The sequence below is a fragment of the Ambystoma mexicanum genome, chromosome 2q (genome assembly GCF_040938575.1).
Source record: "Ambystoma mexicanum isolate Mex_15411 chromosome 2q, UKY_AmexF1_1, whole genome shotgun sequence".
NCBI lineage: Eukaryota > Metazoa > Chordata > Amphibia > Caudata > Ambystomatidae > Ambystoma > Ambystoma mexicanum.
In genome coordinates this window covers 1,181,523,280-1,181,547,354 of record NC_090924.1, presented here as the reverse complement: position 1 = coordinate 1,181,547,354, position 24,075 = coordinate 1,181,523,280, and the positions used below count along the sequence as shown (strand labels likewise).

At 48.4% G+C, this 24,075-nt stretch overlaps 1 protein-coding gene across 1 annotated transcript in view; it reads left to right on the top strand.

Annotated features, from left to right (window-relative positions):
- Positions 1–24,075, top strand: part of NSUN6 (NOP2/Sun RNA methyltransferase 6) — a 632,060-nt gene that overhangs the window by 47,379 nt on the left and 560,606 nt on the right. The window contains exon 2 of the mRNA XM_069648588.1: positions 1,862–2,017. Coding sequence (XP_069504689.1) covers positions 1,862–2,017 — 156 coding nt within the window. The remainder of the gene's footprint in view (positions 1–1,861; positions 2,018–24,075) is intronic.

Genomic DNA, 24,075 nt, shown 5'->3' with positions numbered 1-24,075 from the left:
ATGAAATTCACTAACAAAAAACATTGTTAAAGGGACGTTAGGGTTAAGTTGCACTACTAAAAAACCTATGAAATTCAATGAAAAAACGTTGCTACAGCGACGTTATGGTTACAGGTAAAACCAAAAACCCCCAGAAATTTGCCAGTTATTGTAAGGTACGCAACCATAATTCGTGATACCACTGTGCACTGCAAGGACTAACGCCCATGACCTCAAAGATGACATCACAAATGTCATTGATGACATCACTGATGCCATCACATGTGCCTTTAGTTTTAATAACAAGCCTCCACAAGGGATTGTCAATATAATGTTGCCACAAAACTATATGAGGCCATTGGGAGAACTATCATGCAATACATAATTCAGCACATAATCCATTGCTATAAACACCAATGCACTACAGTCTTCTTTCCAGTATAGCAACAACCTCATGCAGGAACATAGGCATTGTCTGCAGCATGCACCATAGAGGTCCAACATTCAAATATTTGCCATGCTACATAGTATAATGATGATTGCTTTATTTTCAAAGTTTCGCATACTGTGAAACATGTAATAAGTAGCTAATACCCCCCTCACTGACTACATATTTGTACTACTGCACACAAACCATAAAGAGATCACAACGAACACAAATATGCCCATATACCTGGAAAGTAAAGTAAGAAAAAAAGCAACAGTATTACCAGAAAGTGTTCATAACCTAACTGATTATTTTCATGCACAGAAATGATTGCTGTGTTTCAGGCCTGCTTCTTCCCCTATGCACATGTACCACATGATGTGACTGAACCCTTAGGAAAAGAGTGTAAGGACATATGAGAAGGGTAAGGTCTACAAATATAGTACTTTTTGGATGTTCACTTCCTGCCTGTCAGTGAAGAAAGCCACCGGCCCTACAAATGTCAGTGAACAAAAAAAAGAGGGAGCCAGACATGTGATGGCATCAGTGATGTCATCAATGACATTTGTGATGTCATCTTTGAGGTCATGGGTGTTAGTCCTTGCAGTGGACAGTGGTAGCACGAGTTATGTTTGCGTACCTTACCATAACTGGCAAATGGGGGCCTGCGGGGCAAGGGCTTCTCTTTTTCTGCTTTTTTCTCTGTTATCTTTCCTTCTCTGCATGTGGGGCGCTGATGCTGAATTTCTTTGCTTGGCTTTCTGCATCAGGCTGGCGGTCGCTAAAACTGAAGAGACGTTGGACAGTTTCTGAGCCTTGAGGTAAGGCTGGATATAAGTGCATGCAAGCCAACATCCTGGTACAACGAGTGGGGCAGGAATAGGGGCCCTCTCTGCTGCCACTGACCACCTCAGTGGTAGGACTGGCTCTGCATTGCGCACTAGAAGGCTTCCCAACGTGCGCTGAGTGGGGGCCTTGTCACAGGACGTTCTTTTAAACATTTGTTTCCAAAATCCTTGCTTTGACAGTTTTTTCAGTAGGCTTGTTCGCTTAGTGTAAAACAAACATTTAAAATATATATAGTACAATGAATTGCGCTTTGGATTCTCGAAAAGGCAGAATGGTGCTTATCTTGGAAAGAGTTTCGGCGGGGTTGGGTACGAGTCTGAGATATGCCAGATGGGAATTGTTGCCTTGGCCATTCACACTATCATCACAAGAAGCACAAAAATGTTGTTGGTAATGTTTTTTCATTAAAGCCATCTTTCCTTGATATAAACACTCTGTAGCATCAACCGTTTTACGTTTAGTCAGTTGGTAAAGTGAAGAATTGCCACCTACTTGTGGCCTCTGTTGAATCCAAAATACTGCATCTCCAGCTCCTCTGTATAATAACCCTTCCGTCACACATGGAGCTTTCTGTAAAAAATTGTATTTTGTTGTTTTCGTTCCTAGCTAGTCACTGCTGTTGGTTCTGTGGAAGCTGAAAGAAGGTTTGATGATCTGTTGTTTCATCTGTCGCACCCGCCTTCGTTTACGACAGTTCGAGTGAATACACGGTTGGCTTCAGTAGAACACGTGACACAGCTCCTGAGTGATGAAATAGTAAAGGTCGGTATGTTTTGCGTCTTATCTTGTTTAACTACTGTACTGCCTTTGCTCTGCTGAGTTTGTAATGTTCTCCTTTCTGCTCTCATGTAAGAAGGCTAATTCACAGACGTTTCTTGAGATTTAGGAACAAGGTACAAAGAGCACATGCATATTACCCATAAACATTAATAAAACAAGCAAAGGCAACGGTTTTGTCTGTGTTGGGATGTGCCTGAACAGTTTCAATGCAAAGTTACGGCTTCCATGTAGAGACAACTGCACTTCTGTCAGAAAACACGTTTATTGCATCCTTCGGATTGGGAGGAGCTAGTCCGTTCTTTAGAGCTGAAAAACTAACCCAATTCCCTGAGCAATACAAAATAGCAGCTTAATCTGTGGATAAAAAGTAACACTCAGAACCACTAACTACATTGAATCCCATGTTTTAGTAGCTACATCGCCTTTCAACTCTACTACACTGGAGCCTAATACACTTTGCACAATGTAAATCTCTTTCCCATGTTGGGGCTTAAACTGTCTTCCCGAAACAGCTTTCCTATAGGTAGACATGTCACGCTATCCCTAATTACGATATTGTAACATTTTTCTACAAATCCTCATATTACATTAATAACTATCGCTGTTTGTCTTTCCTTTTTTAGTTCCTTTGTATTTGTATGTGTGGGATTTATAAAGCCCATGCCTAGTCTGGAAGCAACAGCGTTGTACAAAGAGGATACTCCTGGGGCTGGGGGTTACAAGTAGTTTGCATTCAGAGGAGCTGGGATGAATATGAGGAGCATGGAATGGGGAAACCTTAGAGGAGAGAGGAAGGTTTGAATGGAGTCATCAGCTATTGGTGAAACAGTCTTTGAAGAGTAAGGTCGCTGAAGAATAAAGGTCCTTCCTGGAACTTTAGGGACTTAAATTGCTTCAAAACAGACTGACGCCGTCAGGACGGTATTAAGATCCATTAAAAGAAAAAAGACGGAGTTGGTCCCTCTTACCTGGAAATCCTGTGTTCCTTCTCCAATCCTCCAGCTGTGCTGTCTCTATTTATGCTTTTATGAGCTGCCCCTTTCCATGCTTCCAATCCCCAAACTTTGTCCAGCACTGAAATTCTTGCTCAACAAAATATCAGTGAAACACATCTTTTTCATTTAAGCAAATAACAAGGACACAAGCATCATGCGCCACTAGCAATCTTTCCAACAAAGGTTTCTGTGAACGGCACACTTTTTGTGTAAATATTGGCCAATGACACATGCGTTATTGACCACTAACAATCATTCTATCAAAAGTGTTTAGTAGACTGCATCGATTTCATGTCACTTTGCTTGTCCTGGACTTCAATAAAATAGTAACCACCGCCTCCCTCATAGTAGACAGCAATTTCCCATGGCGCAGCGCCTCCCAATATACTTCCACCAGACGAGGAGCCAATCTGGAATTGTCAACACAAGCCACCCTTGCAAGTAATTGGTCGGGTCGTGGACCTTCCGCGTATTGCCTAACTGCTGTTTTCCCCAGAGGAACTTTACCTCTCGCTGAGCAGCTGCTCGAAACCTCTCCAATTCCTCCCTAACTGTCTTGTGCTTCACAACATCCCACTCAAAGCCTGGCTCATCTTGCAAGTGCTAAATGGTTGCCTTACTAGCTATCAGCTCCCTTTTTATCAGTCTTAGAATTCCAGATTTGTGTGTTATACACCCCACCCTCAACACGCATTTGAAGCTTTTCAAAGCACCGAGTATGAGGTAACCTAACCTAGATCATCCACAAAAAAGTGCGTAATCTCCTTCGAGATCACCACATCCAATAACCCCTCTCTTTTAAACACCCAGGCCGGACGTGCCCCCACCCACCCTCGGAATCTTTAAAACTAGCATCCGAGTCCGCTCCAAAATACCAATTTCCCCTACCCATCCACATCGTCTTCTCAGATATCAAAAAATAATCTAACTGAAAGGATGATCTGTGAAACATGGAGCAGTAAGTATAGCCTCTATGATCCCTGTGTCTAGACCTCCAAATATCACTCAATTTCCACTCCCAGCACAGGTCCAGCAGCTTAGCCGTCGATTTTAGGGTAGACCTCTGAGCCCCTCCTATCTACTTCTGGTTCCAGTACTGCGTTGAAATCCCCAGCCCACAACAGCACCCCAGAGGCGCTCCGATCCACCTGATCAGTAATCCTTCCGAGTGTGCTCATCGCATCCTTATTTGGACTGTAGTTGTTAATCAGTTAATCAATGTGACAGCCTGCCCATGTATGACTCCCATGACTTAAGAGCGCCCCTCCCTCTTGATCTTTAACCACCTTCGTCAGGCGAAAGCAAACTGAGTCATGTCGGATAACACAGACCACCATAGAGTAGGAAAAATAAGAAGAGACAGCCTCCCCCTCTCTGTCCAAATCGCAATTCTCCAGCCGAGGTAAGATGTCTCTTGTAAAAACGCCACATTAACATAATGACACTGCATGTACAGTAATACTTTACGTGCCTTATACAGGGAGTTCAACCCCCTAACATTCCAGCTCATGCATTTCAACACTTCTATGTCAAATGTTCGAAAACAAAAGGACAAAATGCCTTTTTTTTCGACGCCAAAAGGATTGAAAAAAAGGTAGATTTAAAAAAAAAAATTAAAAAATGTATGGGGAGGTTCCCCTCCCAACCCCCCGTTTTCTCTTTTTACATACAAAACTAAACAAATATATGTAAATAAATCAAAAAAAGCATTCAACCCTTTTTTTTCTCAACCCTTTTGGATTTGAAAAAAAAGTCATTTGATCCTTTTATTTCGATACTTTGACTGGACACACATTTCAACCCTCTAGACATAGCCCAACAGGTCCATCCTGTACATTCTGAAGATTTCACACCTGCCTCAATGGAACAGCCTCACCCCATTGATCGCAAACCGCCTCCCCTGGGCCGGCCATACGCCACCCTCTGTATCACCAAAGGCACAGGGAAGAGAATGCCCCAGGACCTTCCCGGAGCGACACCCCCCCCCCGAACCACTGCCCCTGCAACAACCCAACCCCCTGAACCCCACCCCAATCTCGACCAGCAACCCCAGCCTACCAATCAATACCCCTACTCCCCACCCTCTAACCCCATCCGAACTTGCCAGTCACCACCCTGAGTGGGCAGGATGTGAGGGAGGGGTTTGAGGCCCCCTGCACAGGGTCTCCTTGGAGACCTAGGTCGCACTCTAGTTTGATTGGCTAGGTGACTGTCCTGCCAGGACAGTCTAACGCTCACCTGATTCCCACGGAGGCGCCGACCTGTTCTGGACTGCTAAGACCTCTTCTAAGGTGATGCGCAGGACTCGGAAGACGGACTGGACTGGACCCCCAAACCTCGCCTGTCTGGCCCGTAGAAGAATCCTTCTGTAGATGTAAAAGGGGATTGACTGTCTGCTGGATAATGTGTCGGATTCCCCCCTTCCCCCTCTCACACTCCTTGAACCCCCTCTGCGATTCCCCGTAGAGTCTCACCTTACAGTCTGAAAGGGCGAGCTCTCCATCCTGCTTCCGATGCAGGGGCGCGTTGATTTCCAGTTACTTCACTGGATCTCGGGTTTGGTGAGTATTCAACTCCGCTTGACTTTTCCGATATGAGGCCGTAAGTATTCAGTTGCAAAAGTTCAAGCCTTAATTGTCCGTTGTCCTTTTCTCTATTTCAGATGCAGGATGAAGAATCCGCGTTGAGGAATGGATTCGCCGAAGGTAAACTCTGGTGAGTCTTTTTGATGGATGGTTCCCTTAGTGATCTTGATTTCACCCACTAATGCGTGCGTCTTTTTCCCCTTAGGGGCTGGGGTACGGAAGTGCCAAAGAAGCGGCGCCGACCCGAGGTGAGGAAAGATTGTCCCAACAATAATCAGGTAAGTCTTAAGGTGGAAGAATCAGGCCTTCCTCAATTTGTTCCTTCGCTCACCTTTGTTTGTCTCTTTTTCTCCTTAGGCGCTGAAAGGCGACGGATGGTGCCAATGGTCGCTGAAGAGCCCGAGGGCGCCTCGTGAAGGTGAGTGGAACGCGGCGCTGCAGTGAGCGATGTGATGCGCTTCTAAAAATAATGTCTTTTCTCAGGATCGTCGGAGTGATGGTTCTGGAGTCCGGATGGAGGTAGGTAAAGTTCAATTATTCACCTTTCTCTCCTTTCCTTCCTTTTCAGGTGTTCCAGGTTGCAGGCGGGCGTGGCTGGAGCCAGGATGCAGGAGCAGACACGGTGAGCGTCCAGCTGCTAAATGCAGAACAGCGCGAAGCGTGCGCTGCTGTCTGGGCGTGGTTTAAATAGCCCCCAAAGTAGTTCCAGGTAAGTATTCTTCCTCAGCCACGCCCGAGTGGTAAAATAGTCCCATAGGTAAAATAGTCCCTTTCAGACCTCAAGGAGGTCTGGATCCGGCAGCATGGTCTGCATCAGGTAAGTCCATCCAAGCACTCCCATAATGAGCCTAGCGCCTGTGGTGCCAGGACTGATGCCTTCTATGAGCCTGGCGCCAAAGGCGCCAGGACAATGTCCAAAGAGCCCCTATAAGGGGTTGCTGGGTCCCTCCCTGGGGACATGTCTGCTTTCGGGGATGCTGGTCCTGAACTGGCTTCCCGGGAGTAGGCATCATGACAGACAGCCACCCTGCTGTGTGATTGACAGCCAGGCTGTGTGAATGGGGTGGAAAACTGCTTAAAAGCAGGTCTCTGGGACTTGGAAGGCAGAGTCGCCACTGGATCGAGAGAACCAACGAGGAGCTGAAGGAAGACGACTGCTGCAACTACTGGACATCCCAGTGAAGCCCTGCTGCAGGTCCGACTCGCCTGAAACTCCGACGACAGAGAAGATCTGCAAGAAATGTTCTTCCCTTGAGCTTCCCTCTTCTACCAGCTCGCAAAACACCAAATGCCAGCCTCCCTCTCCTGGTCGAATTTGTGTTATGCTCACCTGGTATCCACGGGGGCGCCAAACAAAACTGAATGGAGGTCTAAACGCTGTCCTGGACCCCTCTCTGCTTGGTTAAATGCCAGACGTTGGCTAGCGCCTATAATAGGAGAATGAAGGGTTAAGATACTTATTCTGTGATGGGTGGACTCCCACCTCCCTCTGGTCCAAATCCCCTCCCTTGGGGCTATTGCTCACCTTAGGTTTTTGTGCATTGAACTCTCCGTCCTGCGTCTGTGCATGGGTGCGTGGTTGGTGCAGGCGTTCCGTGGAGCTGGTTGCTTCACTGGTCCGTGTGCCCTTATGTCGGGTCCAGACCGGCTGTGACTCCGACTCTGCTTGCTGTCTTCCAGTTGAGTTATAATGTCTTTTCCGTCTTGATTCTGTCTTTCTTTCCCTCCGTTTTCTGTCTTCTCAGCGTCGTGCTCCACTACGCTGTTCCCTAACAATGTCTCTTTTTGTTTTCACAGCGATGGTTGCGATCTCGGAGTTGCTGCGCCGATGGCGAAGACCACGGTGAGTTACTGATGCGCGGAGCGCTGCGCTGTTTATTGGTGTTAATTGCTAACCTGTGTTCTCTGCTCTTTGTACAGGTTGCGGTGATGTTCCGGAGTGATGCAGGTAAGTGCTTTATTAATGCTGACCTTGTTCATTTTCCCTTGCAGGTTGTGGTGAAACCCGGAGATGGGCGAGGTAAGAGAAGTGCAGGGTGCTGCCAGGACTCGCTGCTTGCCCAGATATGAATTATTAATGCTGTCCTTGTTTCTTTACCTTTGCAGGTTGCGGCGAACTCCAGAGATGGGCGAGGTAATCGAAGCGCAGGATGGATTCAAGGCCGGTTACTTCACAGGTAAGTGCTCTTGTTCGTTAATGCTGTTCTTGTTCTTCCAGGTTATTAATGGAATCCGGATCTATGGCTTCAGGATTGGATAAGCAGATGAGCAGGAGCTGGACACGGCGAGCGTTTCGTTGCAGGAGTGTGTAATAACGCAAAGCATGTTCTGCTGTTTGGGTGTAGTTAAATAGCCCAGGTAAAGTAGTTGCAGGCCAAGTGGTTCCAGGCCTAGCCACACCCAAAACACTAGACCGCATGGCTTGGTTCTAAAGAACTGAGTTGTGTAATAGGCCTCCATGTTGGATTAAGGTCCAAAACTGGTATTGCTTTATTCCTGATAATGAGCCTGGAGCCAAAGACGCCAGGACTGACTCCATGTATGTTTCTGATGGAGTTTTAAGGCCCTTTGGGCCAGTGTGAAGGGCTTTAGCCCCACTGCTGCCAGGCGGCTGTTATGCCTGAGGGGGTCAGGGGCATGGATCGTGACAACTTGCTGTGCATCGCAGTGAAGCGGATAGCCAGGAGGAACGGAACCCGTTTGGATTTTAAGGAGCACACCTTCAATTTGACGCTTTGCTCTGCTGCTGGTTTCTTTCCTGGGCAGTGCAGGACCCGCCAGTCTTCCTCCTTCTTGTCACCACGGCAGTCACTTCAGTAACTGAGCCTGCAGGAACTGCCAGGAACAACCACCTCAGCTACAGCATTCTTCTTAATTTAAGGTACTGTGCAAATCCGGTCGTTGTTCCGTCCGAACGCCGTGAAAGTGTTTGTAATCTTTCGCCTCTCTGAAGGCTTGTCCTTCTCTTCTCCTATAAATAACTTTTCCTCCAACCAACTTCGTTTTGAACTCTTGGCAAAGACTTAACCGCAAACTACTTTGAACTATGTGATCCTGTGCAAAGACTCTGAACCATTAACATTGGCCCAGGCCTAATGACTTGAATCCTAGTTGTAGTAAGCCTTTTCTAGATTGCCCTGCCTATCACTTGTTGGTGTTGATTTTGGATAACCTTGTCTCTTCCTCCCTTTTAAATTGCTGAAGTGCCATTTTGCTCACACTTCATTTTGAGCTTAACTTGTCCAGAATTGATTGGGGGTTATTGTAGTGTATTAGGATTGTGATTTTCTGCTGCTTTCTAATAGTGAACTGTTTTATTTATTTATTTACATTTTTAAAGCGCTCACACAGCCCATGGGCATCGAGGTGCTGTTACAGGAATTCTTTGTGTTTTAGTTGCGTAATTGTTTATTTTTTTGTCTTAGTTGCGTATTTATAACACGCTTAAATACCCAAAGGTTTCTAAGCGCGGACCTGGGGATCGAACCTGTGTTGCTTCGTGTCGTCTTGCTTCCAAGGCAAACACGTTGCCACTGAGCTATCCTCCCGGGACTATTATAACTGATGGTGCAAATAAATGTATGTTCTTTTACTCCTAAACCTTGAATCACAGTAATTGCTGTCCTTTGTGTAACTATAGATACTGCTCACTTTACTCTTGAGATAAGTCTGGCTGCTCAGCCATCGCTACCACTTTACTGTGTAGTACAGGCTTGTACCAAAGGTGAAATTGTACTTACACTTGTAGTCTTAATTGTGTTTGGTGTTCCCAAAGGGTACTGCATATAATTCTGCCTAACAATGGGTCTCGATCATGAAAGTTCAACATCCGGGCTAATATGTCCAAGCTGTTTCCCCAGGTATTGGCTTCCTCCCGCGATGAGTTCTCTCAACAATAAAGACTTCTGAAAAGTCCTTGCGCCCAAGGGTCTCAGGCAAGAGACCCTCAACCATGAGCGCCATATTGCGATGATCCACCGTTTCTGGAAATCTGATTATTCCGGCGCAAGCTTATCCGCCAGTTCCTTAAGCGCTCTCCGAACTAGGACTAGCTCCCTCGTGGCCGACGAGGATTCCTCCTCAACCGTCTATACGTGCTCCTCGACCTAGTCTAGTCTCTCCCCATATTTGTCTAGACGCACCTGCAGCTGATCCACTTTACATGTTAGGGTGTCCATCTTCCCATCCAATTATTATATACCTGCCTGCAACTGATAAGCATAACTTTAATATCACTGGGTACTCCACTAGGGTCCGAAGAGGAAGACTGAGAGGTGTCCCCCGGAGATGCTTCCACCTTTGCCTGGCATTTGGCCGGTGTTGAGGTCACAAACTGCAATTTCGACTGTTGCTTATCGGCTTCAAGTGATTTCAACATGATGTCACTCCTCTGTTACCTTTATAGTTTTGGTTCTCGTCAATTGTATGGCAGTCCAATCTGTGCAAAGGGCAAAGGCACTATTTGTAGACTCCCTTCCCAGGCTTACAAGGATCAGCAGGCATATGTGCCACACCTCCGAATCCAGCAGTAGGGTTTGCAGCAGGAGTCTCGTCACACAATCCTATAGCAGCTAAGCACTCTGTATCCCAGAACCTTGCAAGCCCCTCCACGAAGGGTCCTCAGCAGGGCCCAGCTGTCCAGTAAGTGCAGCAAAGCAGGTATGGATGATGCAATGTTACTGCCAGCAGGCGTGTTATTCACCTTCCCAGTAACTCCCAATGTGATGGTACAGCCAACACTACACCTCCCATCACATGCCACAGACCTGGGTACCATCCACTGCAATTGTTCACCGATCAACATTGGTGGAGCAGGCTCACTGTCCTGCCATCGTGTACCCACAGGACTAAAAGACACAGCAGAGCCCGGACCCTCCTTAATGCCACTCCAGAGCCGGGGCCCCATATATCTACCGTGGCAATGACTCCACGTATCATGCCCCACTCCTCTCGACCAGCCTCCAACACTTACGGTCATGGCAGTCCTGCTCTGGACACCGCTGTCACCATAGCACATGCAGTGTGCTTCCATCCTTCCAGTCAGGCCGCTGTCCCTCTACAGTGCTCTGCCGCCACACTGTTCTGCCCGCCCAACTCTCTCTGCCCAGGAACACAGCGCGCCTCACAGGGAGAGCCAACGGCAAACGCTAGCATGCGTCACTGGGCTCAGTGCCGACCAGAGCTCCTCACAGACCCGGGGACAGCAGGGCTCACCCCGGCAACCACCCCCTCACCCACCAGTGTTGCGGCATTGGCCAATCGGCCCGGCGCACCCATGTGCTGTTCCAAGGCCACCTACCTCACCTCACAGCCTCGTTCCGAGCGATGGCACTACAGGCAGCGCACCCACCGGGTGCAGTCGCCCCCCCCACACTCATCTGACAGCACCGCAGCTGTCCAGATCCGACCCTCAGCATAGTCAATCAATGGAGCCGCACACCTCACAAAGTCAGGAGGAGTGACCCCGGCCCGCTCATCTTTCCAACCAGCACAGGCCATGCCCAGGGTGCTGCAGTTCAGTTCTTCACTGCACTATTATCGCTGCTTCCATCTCCGCAGATAATACACACAGGAGTCCCAAAGTCGTACAGATCATGCCCAATATGATCCGAAAGCTGATGCAGCAAATGTTAAGATCATGACAGGTCGGGATTATTTCAGGATATTTTCCGGATCATCTGGAGTGCCTGGGAGCTCACAGTCCTGTAGCCATTTTGACGGGGCCCTCTAGCACCCTCTCACTCCCTCCTGTCGGGGCTTTTTGAAATTACACTTTTAAGTGCCTGCAGTTCTGTCCTACCGGGGCTTTCCCTAATCTTGCACTTTAACTGCCTGATATACTTTCCTGCCAGGGTTTCTCTTGAATGCACAAACATATAGCTGCCAGGGCTTTTTGGATGTGAGCTCCTGCGCACTCTCCCACGTTTGATGGATCTGTCTTGTAGCCTTCTTGTCTAATATACTTGGTTTCTTATATATTGGCTTTTCAGTCTCTTTCATATATTTGTAACATACATGGAAAACTTGAAAGTCTCTCCCTTTTGGAAACTACTCTTTCCGTCTTTCTCTCTCCGGTTTTACCACCATTTCTTTTCACTCATGGTTTCACAAGTTACATTTATTTCACTTTGGCTTAGTTCCCGACATGCCCTGTTGTTCCCTCTGTCCCTTTAACTCACCGGGTCTTGATGGCATTTACCGTTGTTTCTACGGTCTGCCGGTGACGGTCTCCTGCTGCCTTCCACGTTGCAGCCATACTTCCACTGGTTTCCTGCTTCTTGAGGCTTCCGCTGCACTCGTCTGTTTCACATGGCATTTCAGTGAGCAAAGTGCTGTTCTCCAACGCCGTCGAATGCCCAGGAGCTCTCCACTTGATTCTGGCATTCCTGCCGCGCATCACTTGCTTCCAGCAGCCTTCTCTCCTCAGGGCTCTGAGCCTATTGGCTCCACAGACCTCCCCTTTCATGGAGAGGAGCAAGACGATCAGGTCAGCAGCCGCTCTGTGGTTCTTGCTTCTGTGATTTTAAAGGTCCCAGGCACTAGAGCACTGCATGTGCTTGTGGATTCCTGGCTCTGCATTACTCTACTCCTCTTCTTTGTTTAAGTGTTGTGGGGTTTGTGGGAGTAGTCCCCTTCTAAAAATAGTGTGTTTGCAATGGGTTTTAAAGGCAAACTAGGTTTGGAGGAAGAGTATGTAGGACTGGGAATAGTGTCTTTCACAATTTTATGACAGTTGGAATGTAATGACTGATTCACACTGCTCTCCATAGGTGGTCAAGGGGATGTATTACAATAGGCTTTTAGGGCATGGGGAGTGCAAGATTTGTTTTCAGAAAGGGAAGGGCGATACAATGTCTCATCAGATGATACCCCCATCCTCTCCCAGAGGTTGTCTCTCCCATGTGATCCTTCCCCATATAACCGCCCCCAGGGGCAGGATCGGGGAGCAGCTGCCGTCCCCAGGCCACATGGGAAGAGGTTACCGCTGGGAAAACAGTGATGATACCTTCAGATTCATCACACTGCTGTCACACTCAAGTACTGGAGCAACAATAATTGAGAATTACCTAGCTTAGTCGTGACGTCTTCCACTGATACAAAAGTGCCCTGTGGGAACATGTCACCTAGCATGAGTATTTTCTCTTTATCCATTCTGGATTGTATACTTTTATCGAGGGATGGGCCTTTGTCTGGAAATTCCCATAAGGTTCTGCTTCAGTTGAATGGGGATGTTCTTCCTAATTGTCTGAACAGCCTGGCACATGCATTGACAGTGGCTCTAACCGGGTCCAAGTTACAATCATCGTATTTTTAATTGAATATTACAGAATGCAGATTATATGATATGGTGCCACGTCGTTCGATCTCAACAAGTAGTTGGTCTTGGGTTGTACTGTTATGTGACGCATATTGCACCTGAGCTACTAATAAATATAATTCAAAATCGCGGGCTGCAAGGCTGCCCTGTTCAACCGGTTTAACAATGCCCTCCCACTTCATTCTGGATTCACCAGAGCCCCAAATAAGCACAGACGTCACAGAGCGTTGAAGAAGAGTCCGTCAGGTCAGATATGAAAAAAGTAATATAAATGTTAGAGCAGATTAATCATCTTGAGGCGGGAAGAGTCTCCCGTGTAGCGATACTGGTAATTTAGAACATGCATTACATTTTGTTGTGAGTATCGGGAGATATGTCGCACATTGTCTGCATACATTGATTTATCTGACATAGACATCTTAATGCCCAGTTGGGTTACTGCTTGCTGTGTCCAAAGGAACCCTAATGGTGTCTGTGGTGGAGACGTTGCATTGGTTAGTGGAAAGAGTTCAGACTTGGGTCAATTGCAGCAATATCCGGAATATTGAGAGTATTGTTTGATTTCATCTCACTTGGCTTAGGTTTTTGTCCAGGTCTCGAACATATAGCAATGTGTTGTCGGCAAATAGTGACATGACCTCAGGTGACCCGATGTCCATGCCTGTTCTGAATTAACACAGCCAATTGTTCAATACAAGGGTGAACAAAAGTGGCGACGGGCCAGCGCCGTCTTGTGCCCCTTGACAGCTTGACTTTGAGTGATGGGAACCCGTTTGTACGAACCGCTGCGAAAGGAGAGGTATACAATAATTTAATTAAATTGGACCCAACGTTGAAAGACGAGACAAAAAAAATGTTCCAGTGCACCACATAAAACGCCTTCTCTGCGTCCAATGAGGCAGCCGCTAATTTAGCATGTGGATTTATCTGCGATCTCAGATTCTAGGCTGTCGATCTACAAAGGATCAAACCTGCCAGATCTGTATAAGTGTCATGCGTGGGAGCAATCTAGTCGCTAACAGTTTAGCAATGTTTTTCGTATCAACATTCATTAATGATACTAGATAGTAGGAGCCTAACTCTTTGGGTGGTTTATTTGGTTTTAACAACACTGTGATATTTGCTTACCTGGAAGATGCAGGCAGCCTGTCTCTCTCTCTCTGATGACTCCTCCCATACTTAGTAGGTATGGGGCCATGAGGTTCCCATATTCTTTATAGAATTTCGCTCCTAATCCTGGAGCCTTACCCAATGGTAGGGACTTTGTAGTTTCACCTATTTCACCTGTAGTGAGTGGTGCATCAAGGGCTGCTACTGCAGCATCCGGTAGCGAGGGCAGTGTGGTGGTGTTTAAGTATTGCTTAATTTCTGTTATTGTTTTAGTATCATGATCAGAGTATAGCTGCGTGTAGTATTGCGCAAACGACCCATTGAGTTGATAGCGACGTTATCAGTAAGCATCGTGCCGTCTGCAGCCCTGGAACAGGCAATATTCATTCTAGTAACTTTAGCCCTGACTGTCTTCACGACCTATCAGCTTCACCATATCTGTGAGGTGATGTGGGTTTATGGATGTAGTACACTTTGAACATAAAGTATACTTCATCCATACACCCACATCACGCAGAATACGGCCAGTTTGGACCTAATTTTGCCGGGCGACTCGTTAGTATGTGATTCCGAATTGATTTCCAAGAAGACTTTTCTTGTGGTGTTTCCGCTCCAATAGTTTTCAATATACATGGGGTGGACACCAACTCTACCCCTCTAATTAATACTTTAAATGGTTCCCACACAGTCGAGTACAAGGGGACCACACCAATATTTAGTTTGAAGAAGGAAGTTATTTGGGCAACATGTAGCATTTGTCAACCATTCCCAGGAGTGAGGTTGAGATGAGCCAATAGTCTATCCTTGACTTCCTATCATGCGGGGAGGAGTAAAAGGAGTACTCCATAGCATAGGGGTGAGTGCATCTCTGTGCATCTGCTATGTTCAGATATGACGTCTGTTTGATGGCAGCAGCGCAGGCGCTGAGGGCTATGGGGCACTTGGTGCAGCAATCTATATCTGTATTTAGTGTAGTGTTAGTCACCACCCCGTACCATTAGGAAATCATCGGAATCATCACAGGCCCTCGCCAGGTTCGCATAGAATATGGGGTTCAAATGTGTTCATTAGTAGTATCTTTAGGCCTTATGTTTTCCCCCAATTAATGATGTACCTTCCGAGTGGGTGAATGACCGATTTAATAGTAAGAAATGGGAGTGAGTGGTGAATCAAAGTCAGCACTCTGCGTGACTGTGATGAATAGGGAGTATAATATCTGTTCTTCCGCTACCCTTTGGCAAATATTAATTTGTTCCCATTGGCACTTGAGTTTCTTGTAGCTCTAGTATTTTGGGTTAGTGGCGTTCTATGTATACGGGTATATTCTTGGCTTCAGCAGGATTGTTTATTCCTCGAACATTCCAGCAAAAGAGAAGTAGTGGATCGGGTGCCATGATTGCGGCCATTTTTAGAGGGAATTGCCCCGTATAGAATGCCAATTTCTGTCACAGTGCATTCATATAAACTGACTTGAATACATAGTAACATTTTGTGGTGTTATAACAGTAATCCCCAACCCCTTACTCACTGTCTTCCCCAACATAACCTTGGCTTCCCATGAACATTCATGAAACAAAAATGCATTGGAGGCGCAACAAGCGTCCCAATAGAACTACGAAAAGGCAGCCCAGTCCATTATTTTACCAGCTGAGCATAATGGGCCACATTGGTGGAAAGCGAATCATCCATTTGCGTGTGGAATGCCAGGCATCATCAGCCATTCATTTCTGGTAAGGCAACGGTTCAAGGGGGCATAGGTGTAGGATAGTCAGTTGAACGCCAGGGTTTGGGAGGGATTGTGGCTGTTATGTACAACAAAGCTTCGGAAGGTGACATGAAAAAGTGTGCGCTGTCGATATATTGTATTTTGTGTTTGGCTGAAATATTGGCTGCAGCGCTCACCTGATTTCCTGCACCAATCTGTGCCTCCCTTTCCCCCAGGAGGAGGGCTCCACAGCTGCGAAGCTTTAAAAACCCCTCTAAGTCCCTCCTCCTTTTTCATCATGGTTTTGCTAACAGTTCTCATTCATTCAGTGGGCTGGAAAATTCATTATATGAATTGCAGGGCTGCTTTTCTGCTCCTCTGGGTTGCTGGTTACTTTTGGGTTGTGGTGCCGGTTCATACTTCATCTGTGCCGTCGTTTTTGTTCATTCTAGGTTAGATCGGCTACAGGTCTTCTAGGCTGCTTCCATTGGAATGCTGGGAGTTATGGTTTTGAAAAAACAAAATAACTGTGGCCGGCAACTACTTTGAGAGGTACTGGTAGACTGCTATTCATCAGGTTTTACGTGTTTGGCACATGGGGACAGGTGACACTCTCCTCCACTGCCACTTTAACATATCTGGGACAGGGCTTAGTCTGAGTTTTGTTTTTGTGAGTCTTCTGCTTCAGGTTGAGAAGGGTCACTCCCACCCTACACCCAGTGACAGGGTCATGACTGACCCTGTTAGACTACATCCTCTGTGCATGGCTTTACAGGACCATGCAAGCTTGATAAAGAACTGCACAACCTCTCCACGTGACATAGACCACCACATCTTCAGGAGCTTTCTTTCACACCAAACGGTACTAAAACTGTGGACTTTTGAGATCAGTGTTCTTGTTCTCGGGTAGCTAAAAGCGCCTTTATAATCTAATATGGGGACATATAGGTATGCGTAACTTTGCCATGGACAGTGGCTTCCTTTGTTCTCCCACATCCTTATTGGCACTCGTGGGTTTACCAACCAATCACTATTCACACTCTGCCACCTCCTCTAGCAAGGCTGCGACTCCTGGGTTATTACTGCAATGGCCATTTGAGGCTCATGTACGTCCACTGACCTAAAGTAAAATGCCACCAGCGTTCACAGAGGTTAACCACTATGTCTGGGTGTGTCCTGATTATTGCTAGACCTGGGGGGCAGGTGAAGTAGGCTGTTAATTGGGGGAGGTCATGGTGCATGGAGCGAATACAGCAGAGCAAATTGTATGTGTAAAATACATAGAGAGCACAGTCGAAGAAACTACAGATCTGAGCCCTACCAAAAGAGGGAAACATGTTTATGTCCACTAAACCTTCACTAAAGCCCCAAAGCAAAAATAAGCTCTGTCTGTTAAAGTCCACACAAAAACCCACAGAAACAACTATTCACTACCCCTTAGAGCTGAATTTTCAGCTAGCCAAAGAAAAGATCTGTCACTTTGGTCTGCCTTAAAGGATGTGATCTCTGAGGAGGAATAATTTCAGAAGGTGGTGCTGTGTTTTTTTGAAGAAAGGGTGTCCCTTTATCGGGTAGATCACATCCTCACTGGGAACCGGCAAAGATGCTACCTTATTTTGGCCCCAACTCTTCCATGAAGGCAGCTTTGGATCTTGTAATATCTAATCCAACCACAGGAAATCTGAGACCCTTTAGCTGCCATAAAGGGTCATGTTTGTTTTGACTAGGAATATACAGACAGATTAAACAGCACTGAGATATCTGTCCCAATTTGCAAAAATAACTCTCCCGGTGATGTGGGCCTAGCACCTTTATAACCACTCTTGACTATTGATTTTGCTTGAATCTCTTGGATAGTAATTGTAATGGGTTATTTTTAACTCGCTTAATACCCAGAGGTTTCTAAGCGCAGAAGTGGGGATCGAACCTTTGTTGCTCTGTCATCTTGCCTCCAAGACGAGTGCGTTGCCCCTGAGCTATCCTCCCGTAGGTATCAATGGACTCCGCAGGCCCTCTAAGGAGGAAAGTAAGTACAGCTTGGTCATTGTGGACAGTTCTAACAGATATTTCGAAGCCTTACATACTGCTAAAACATATAGTATTGAACCTACATTAGAAATGTTAACAGGCTAGTGCACCACCTTCATGTTGAAACTCCTGTCTGACTTAAAGAACCTCATCCACATAGACAGGCACTCCATGCACTCCTATTTATCATCCCCAAATGTATGGCTAAGTGGAAACATTTAATCAAACCTCTGAGGCAAGACCTGGGCTTCACATAGGATTCATCATAACCAACCTTTCCAGAGTCTGTGGCATTGTGGCTTGCTGGACAATCATAGAAAGTCTCATCTAGCCATTTCTATATCATTTGACGCTCCTCCAACCCCACCCTTCGGTCTCAAGTCCCGTCTTCACGTCCCCGCAGAGGATCTCCATCCTGAATAGTTCTCCTGGCCAGTTGGGGCTTGAAAGTCGGGGCCGGGAACCTTTGGTCAAAATCCAATACCGGACCCCAGATGTTGCGAAAGCGATGTAAAGTGCCTGCCCCGGCAACCATCACCTTTTCGGTGATCAGGATGTCCCAGACTTACATCCACCAGAAAGGCATGAGAGGGCCTTCTGTCGTTTTCCAGGTGCGGGCTATCACGTTCCTGCCCGCAAGTAGGCATTGCGATAATAGTTTGGCCTTGGGACCAGACCTTGGGTAGATCCCGGGGGATCGGTGCTCCAAAGAGGATAGGTTCGGGGGCCAAGGGCAGTCGCACCTGAGTGATGTCCGCTGTCGTCGCTAGGCATTGTTTCCAAAAGGCTTGAGCCTTGGGGCAGGACCACCACATGTGGAAGAAGGAGCCTATTTGGCCACATTGCCTCCAGCATTGAGGGTTTAGTGTGGAGTTCATGTGGTGAAGTCTTGGGGGAGGGTAGTACCACAGGAGGAGGATCTTGTAGGCACACTCTCTATTTGTGATGCATGATAAGGAGGTGTGAGCCCGGGACCAGATGTCAACCCACTGTTGGTCTTCAATCGGATGGCCCGGGTCCGCCGCCCATAGGGCCATATACTGGGTCTTGGAGGTTAGGAAATCCGTTTGGAGGCGCTTGTATAGAGTGGAGATTCTTCCTCGGGGCGGAAGCTCATTAAGGGTCAATTTGATGGCTGTGGGGGGACGAGTAGCCGCCTGGCGAGTCTGTGGGTGGGTGCACCAGTGGCGTAGCTGGGTATATGTGAATCTTGTTCCTGGATCCTAAAGAGTTCTTTGCATCGCTCAAAGGTACAGGGTTGGCCCCCTTGAAAAAGTTGACCCAGGGTCTCTAGGCCTCCTGCAATCCAGGCCTTAAAATTCCGGGGAGACAGACCAGGAGAGAAGGTCGGGTTCATAAACACCGGGGAGAGGAGGCTGAGCCCCGTCGGGATCCTCTCTGTTTCAACGCCTTGTCCCACACCGAAATGGTGTCCTTGGTGGATGCCAGAAAGTTCCGCCACTGTCGCCGTTCCGGAGGGGGGACTTCTGGGAGAAAGCGTAGCAGGAGGGGTAACTGCGCTTGTTCGAGGTCCACCCATCCAGGGCGGTTGTTGAGGACTTGCCATGATTAGATACAGGACAGTTGAGCCGCCATTTGGTATTTCTGCAGGTCAGGGACCCCGAGGCCACCCAGTTTTGCGTTGCCCAGCATCGTGGATTTAGGGATAGGGAATAAACTGCAGCATTTTCTTCTGTAGGCGTTGAAGGGCTGGCGCCGGAACCGGCACCGGGAGTGTAGAGCACGCATACAGAAATCTCGGTAGTAAGTTCATCTTACAAGCTGTAATACGGCCCATCAGCAATATCTCTTGTGCTGCCCAGCGTCTCAAATCTGCCTCCAAGTTTGTAAATAATGGGGGAAAATTAGCCCGAAAGGTCTCGCTTGGGTTGGCCGGGATCTGAACTCCCAAGTAGCTAATTCCTTTGGTCGTCCATTGTATTGGGCACAGCGGAACTAGGGCCTCTCGGTCTTCTCGGGTCAAACCCACTCCCATGGCGACTGATTTCCGATAGTTGACTGTGAAGCCTGTGACCCTGCCATAGCTCGTTATCTCAGCCAGGGCTTGAGGGAGGGAGGAGCGGGGTTTCGTGATAGTCAGGAGGACATCGTCTGCATAGAGGGCCAGCTTGTGATGTGCTGGGCCTGATAGCCTTCGACTGCAGGGTTCAACCTGATCCGCTGGGCAAACGGTTCCATAATTAGAGCAAAGAGAAGTAGCGACAGTGGGCATCCCTGTCGGGTTCCGCAAGTTAGGTTGATGGGGGAGGAAAGGGTGCCATTAACTCTGAGAAGGGTTTTGGGAGCTTTGTAATTTGCCAGCGTCATAGTGCAGAACTCCGGGCCAAATCCAAAAGCCTCAAGGGTGAGCCTCATGAAAGTCCAATCCACTTTGTGAACGCCTTGGTCGCGTCCAGGGCCAGAAGCACCAATTCCCAGGAATCCCGGGAAGCAAGTTCCACCAGATCCAAGGCTCTTTGAATGTTGTCGGCCGTGGAAGGCCTGAGTGTCTGAGGAAGCCACTCTGATCCGCACTGATTATCTCCGGCAAGAACTGAGACAGACCTGATGCCAGGATTTTAGAGTAAATATTAGCATCTATGTTGAGAAGGGCAGTGGGTCTATATGATGCAGGGTTCTTCGGATTGCCTCCCGGTTTAGGTAATAAGACCGTAATTGACTCCTGCATGGACGGGGTTACAGTGCACGTGGTCCTGAACGAGTTAAACAACTGTACCAAAGGTGCTAATAGTTGGGGTTTGAAAATCTTGTAAAACCTGGTTGTATACCCATCAGGGCCAGGGGCTCGGGATTTAAGGGCTTTTATTGCCCCGTCCACTTCTTCGTCAGTAATCAGCGCCTCCAGAGAGTCACGGGCTGTTCTTTTTAGCCGGGGAAGCGCTGCACCCCGTAAGTATTCCTTCTGTTCCTCCATGTCCCGCACTGGAGCGGTCATCACCTGAGTCAGGTGGGTCGCAGCGAGTTGCAGTTTGTCCTGGTCAGCGTAATGGACCTTGCCTCGTTGGTACCGCAGGCCCACAATTGTATTGTTCCTCTTCGCCTTGGTAAGTTTGGCCACTAGTAGCTTATTTGCTTTGTTGTTTTTAGCATAGTAAAACAGTTTTGCTTTTGCCTCAATCTTTTTTTGTGCTATCCGGATGGCCCGCTGAGTTTTTGGGGTCCAGCCCTTCTCCTTATGGGTCCTTTCTGCATTTCTAAGGTCTTCCTCAAGGCCCTGGCGAGTTTGACGTTTGTGTCTATGATAGGCTGCACCTTGCGCAATCAGTTCACCCCGCACTACTGCCTTCATTGTGTCCCAAGTATTGGCAGTAGAGGTGTCCTCACTGGGGTTCTCCTTGGAAGTTGGTGATCGTGGTTGCGATCGTGTCTCTGAGTGGCATCTCGTTGAGAATCGGATAATATAGAGTCCATCTGCGCTGTTGGGGGTTAGCTGGTTCCTGCACTCGGATTTCCAGGGTCACCGGAGCGTGATCAGACAAGATTCTGGAGCCAATTGTCACATTGTTGGTGAACGTGAAGATTTGTGGAGACACTAGAAGATCTATCCTGGAGAAGGTTCTGTGGACATAAGAATAAAAGGAAAAGTCTCTTTCAGATGGGTGGAGTACTCTCCATGAAGCCACCACCCCACAAAGTTCTAAATAGTTGTAGGAGAGCCAGGGCTATGGTGAGGTCTCCGGCACTGGGTGGGTGTGACTTGTCTTTCGTGGGGTCCGGGACCCCATTGAAGTCCCCTCCAATCACTATCTGGTCTTCCAGAAACGGGGAGAGAGTTGTACTCGGGGATTCATAGAACAGCGCCTGGCCTGAGTTGGGTGCTTATACGGAAATTATAGAATAGAGTTGTCCTAGTAGTAGGCATTTCACCGCCATGTACCGCCCCACCGGGCAGCTTATAGAGTCTAGAATTTGAGGGTTCAGTCCCCTCCCGAATAGGATAGCTGTGCCACCCCTCTTAGAGCTCCCAGATGCGAAAAGTTTCTTCGGAAAGTTTCGGGAGCGTAGGCGGCTATGGTCTGCCGGCAGCAAATGGGTTTCTTGTAGTATAGCCACTGCTGCACTGTCGTTCTGAAGCTTCTGTAGGATGGACTTGCATTTGGCGGGTGAATTTAGTCCCTTGACATTCAGGGAGACAAACCTCAGAGTTTGATGTTCTGGGGCCAGTTCCAGGGAGGTTGACGAGTCCTGGGGTCAGGGGGAGCTGTAGAGGGATCAGCCATCATGTCGCAGAGTGCGTGGCCATTCCCCAACCTGCCTGTGGGGTTTTTTGTCGGGCCGCCAACGGGAGGGCCGAGTTTTAACTGAGGGTGGCTGACCTTTTGCGGGTCTAATGCCTCCCTTGGCCAACGGGGCCATAGAACAGTGTGTAGCCAACATGGCTAACCTTACAGGTAATCTTAGTGGTTTGTTCCAAGGACTCATAGATGGACTGTACCTTGGAACCGGGCATGGACCGTGGAATAATGCCCGCTGCATTAGGGATGAAGCTTATCTGTGTTCCTGAGGATGCTGATCGGATCATGGTGCCGGGCTGCGAGCCGGTATCGAGGTGGAAGCTCCATCATGGGGTCGCATCCGGCTATTTCCTCTTCCGGAATCTGGGAACCTTCGACCAAGAATCTTGTGTGAGATTAGGGGAGGCCACCCGGTTTGAGTCAGCCGTTGGTTCGGAGGGCAGGAAAGACGAGGGTTTGGAAGCATCTGGGGGCAGGATGTCGGTAGTATCTTCCAGGTGGCTAATTTTCCTGAGTGAGCCCTTATAGGAAAATTGCAAAGCTGTGGGAAAGAGCCATCTGTAGCGGATTTTTTGAGCCTGAAGAAGGGTGGTTAGAGGGCGAAGGGCTCGCCTCTTTTGAAGAATAAGAGGAGAAAGGTCCTGAAAGATCTGGAGGGAGGTCCCTTGGAATGTAATTTTGTCTTTGGAGCGGCTTATTGCCGAGATGGCTTCCTTCGTGGTAAAGAAGTGCACCCTAGTGATGACGTCGGGGGGGGTGGGGCATCCGATTCCACTCCGCGTCGGGGGTTCAGCCTGTGGGTGCGATCTAGGAGAAGCTGTGAATCTTCGAGGTCAGGAAGGAGAGATTGGAAAAAGAGGCCCACATATTCAGCCAACCCCTTGTCTGGGATCGAAGTGGGAACCCCCGAATACGGAGGTTGTTGCGCCGGGCCCTATTTTCGAGGTCCTCTTGCTTGTATTCCAGGATGTCGTACTTGTCCTGCAATAGTCTGATTGAGCATTGGACCTCAGTTAGTACAGAGGCATGATCTTGGATATGATCCTCAACAACTCCCACTCTTTGTTCAACCTCCGACTTTATCTGTGCTTTCCAGTTTAGTTGTGAGTTCCGCCATACAAGAGCGGAATTCTGATTTGATATCAGCCATGAATTCACGTATATCTTCTTTGGTCGCCAAAGGTCCCTTGTTATCTAGGGATTCCCGTGAGATAGAGGGGCAGGAAGCTTGTTTTTTAGCTTTGTCGGAGGCGGTAAGCAGAGATGCTATGTCCGAAGACTTGGTGGTCTTTTGTTGCTTGGTCATCGCGCTGGTTGTCAGCGGCGGGACAATGGCCGCCGGGAGCGATGTAGCGGTGAATAAGAGTTGCTATGGGAGCTGCTCACGGGCCCCCAGAGGCTAAGAAGTGCTGCCCGTGCGGGATGTAGGCCTTATCCGCGGGCAGCAGGGCCGTGGGCTTGGGCGCCCCAGGAAGGGATCAGGGAGAAGAGCATGCGGGCTAGGCCTACCTTGAATCTCTCAAGGGGCTCCTGCTGAGGGCTCCCGCCGCCAACCGTTGGGGGGAGGGTCTCCCATCTCCGCTCCAGGAAATTGAGTCGGTTGAAGGGCCGTTGCATATGTCCGTAGGCCGGAAGGTAGGCCCCACCGGGCACCCAGGTGGGCCACTAATGCAGCCCGCGTAGATCTCCGTCCGCTGGATGTGTAGCTGTAAAGCGGCGTGGGCTGGGGCGCCCCAGGAGGAAGAGGGAGAGGGTGCACAAAACGGGGCCAGTGCATGCGATTCCAGGGGGGGGGCCCGGCCGCCCTCACCGGCCGATGGAAACAGGTTCCGCTTGTCTGGATATCCGGATGCTCGTCCGTCCCCTCTGGCTCGAGTGCTACGGGGAGGATCGCCTCCAACTCCAGACTGCGCCCGCCATCATACGTGCGCCCGCCATCTTGGATTCTCCGAGCGGCAGAGGGGGGGGGTACCGGGATTCAAGCGACGAGTACGCACATAGTGCTCCCTCTCCCGGCTTTCATCTTTGAGCTGCTAGTGCCGC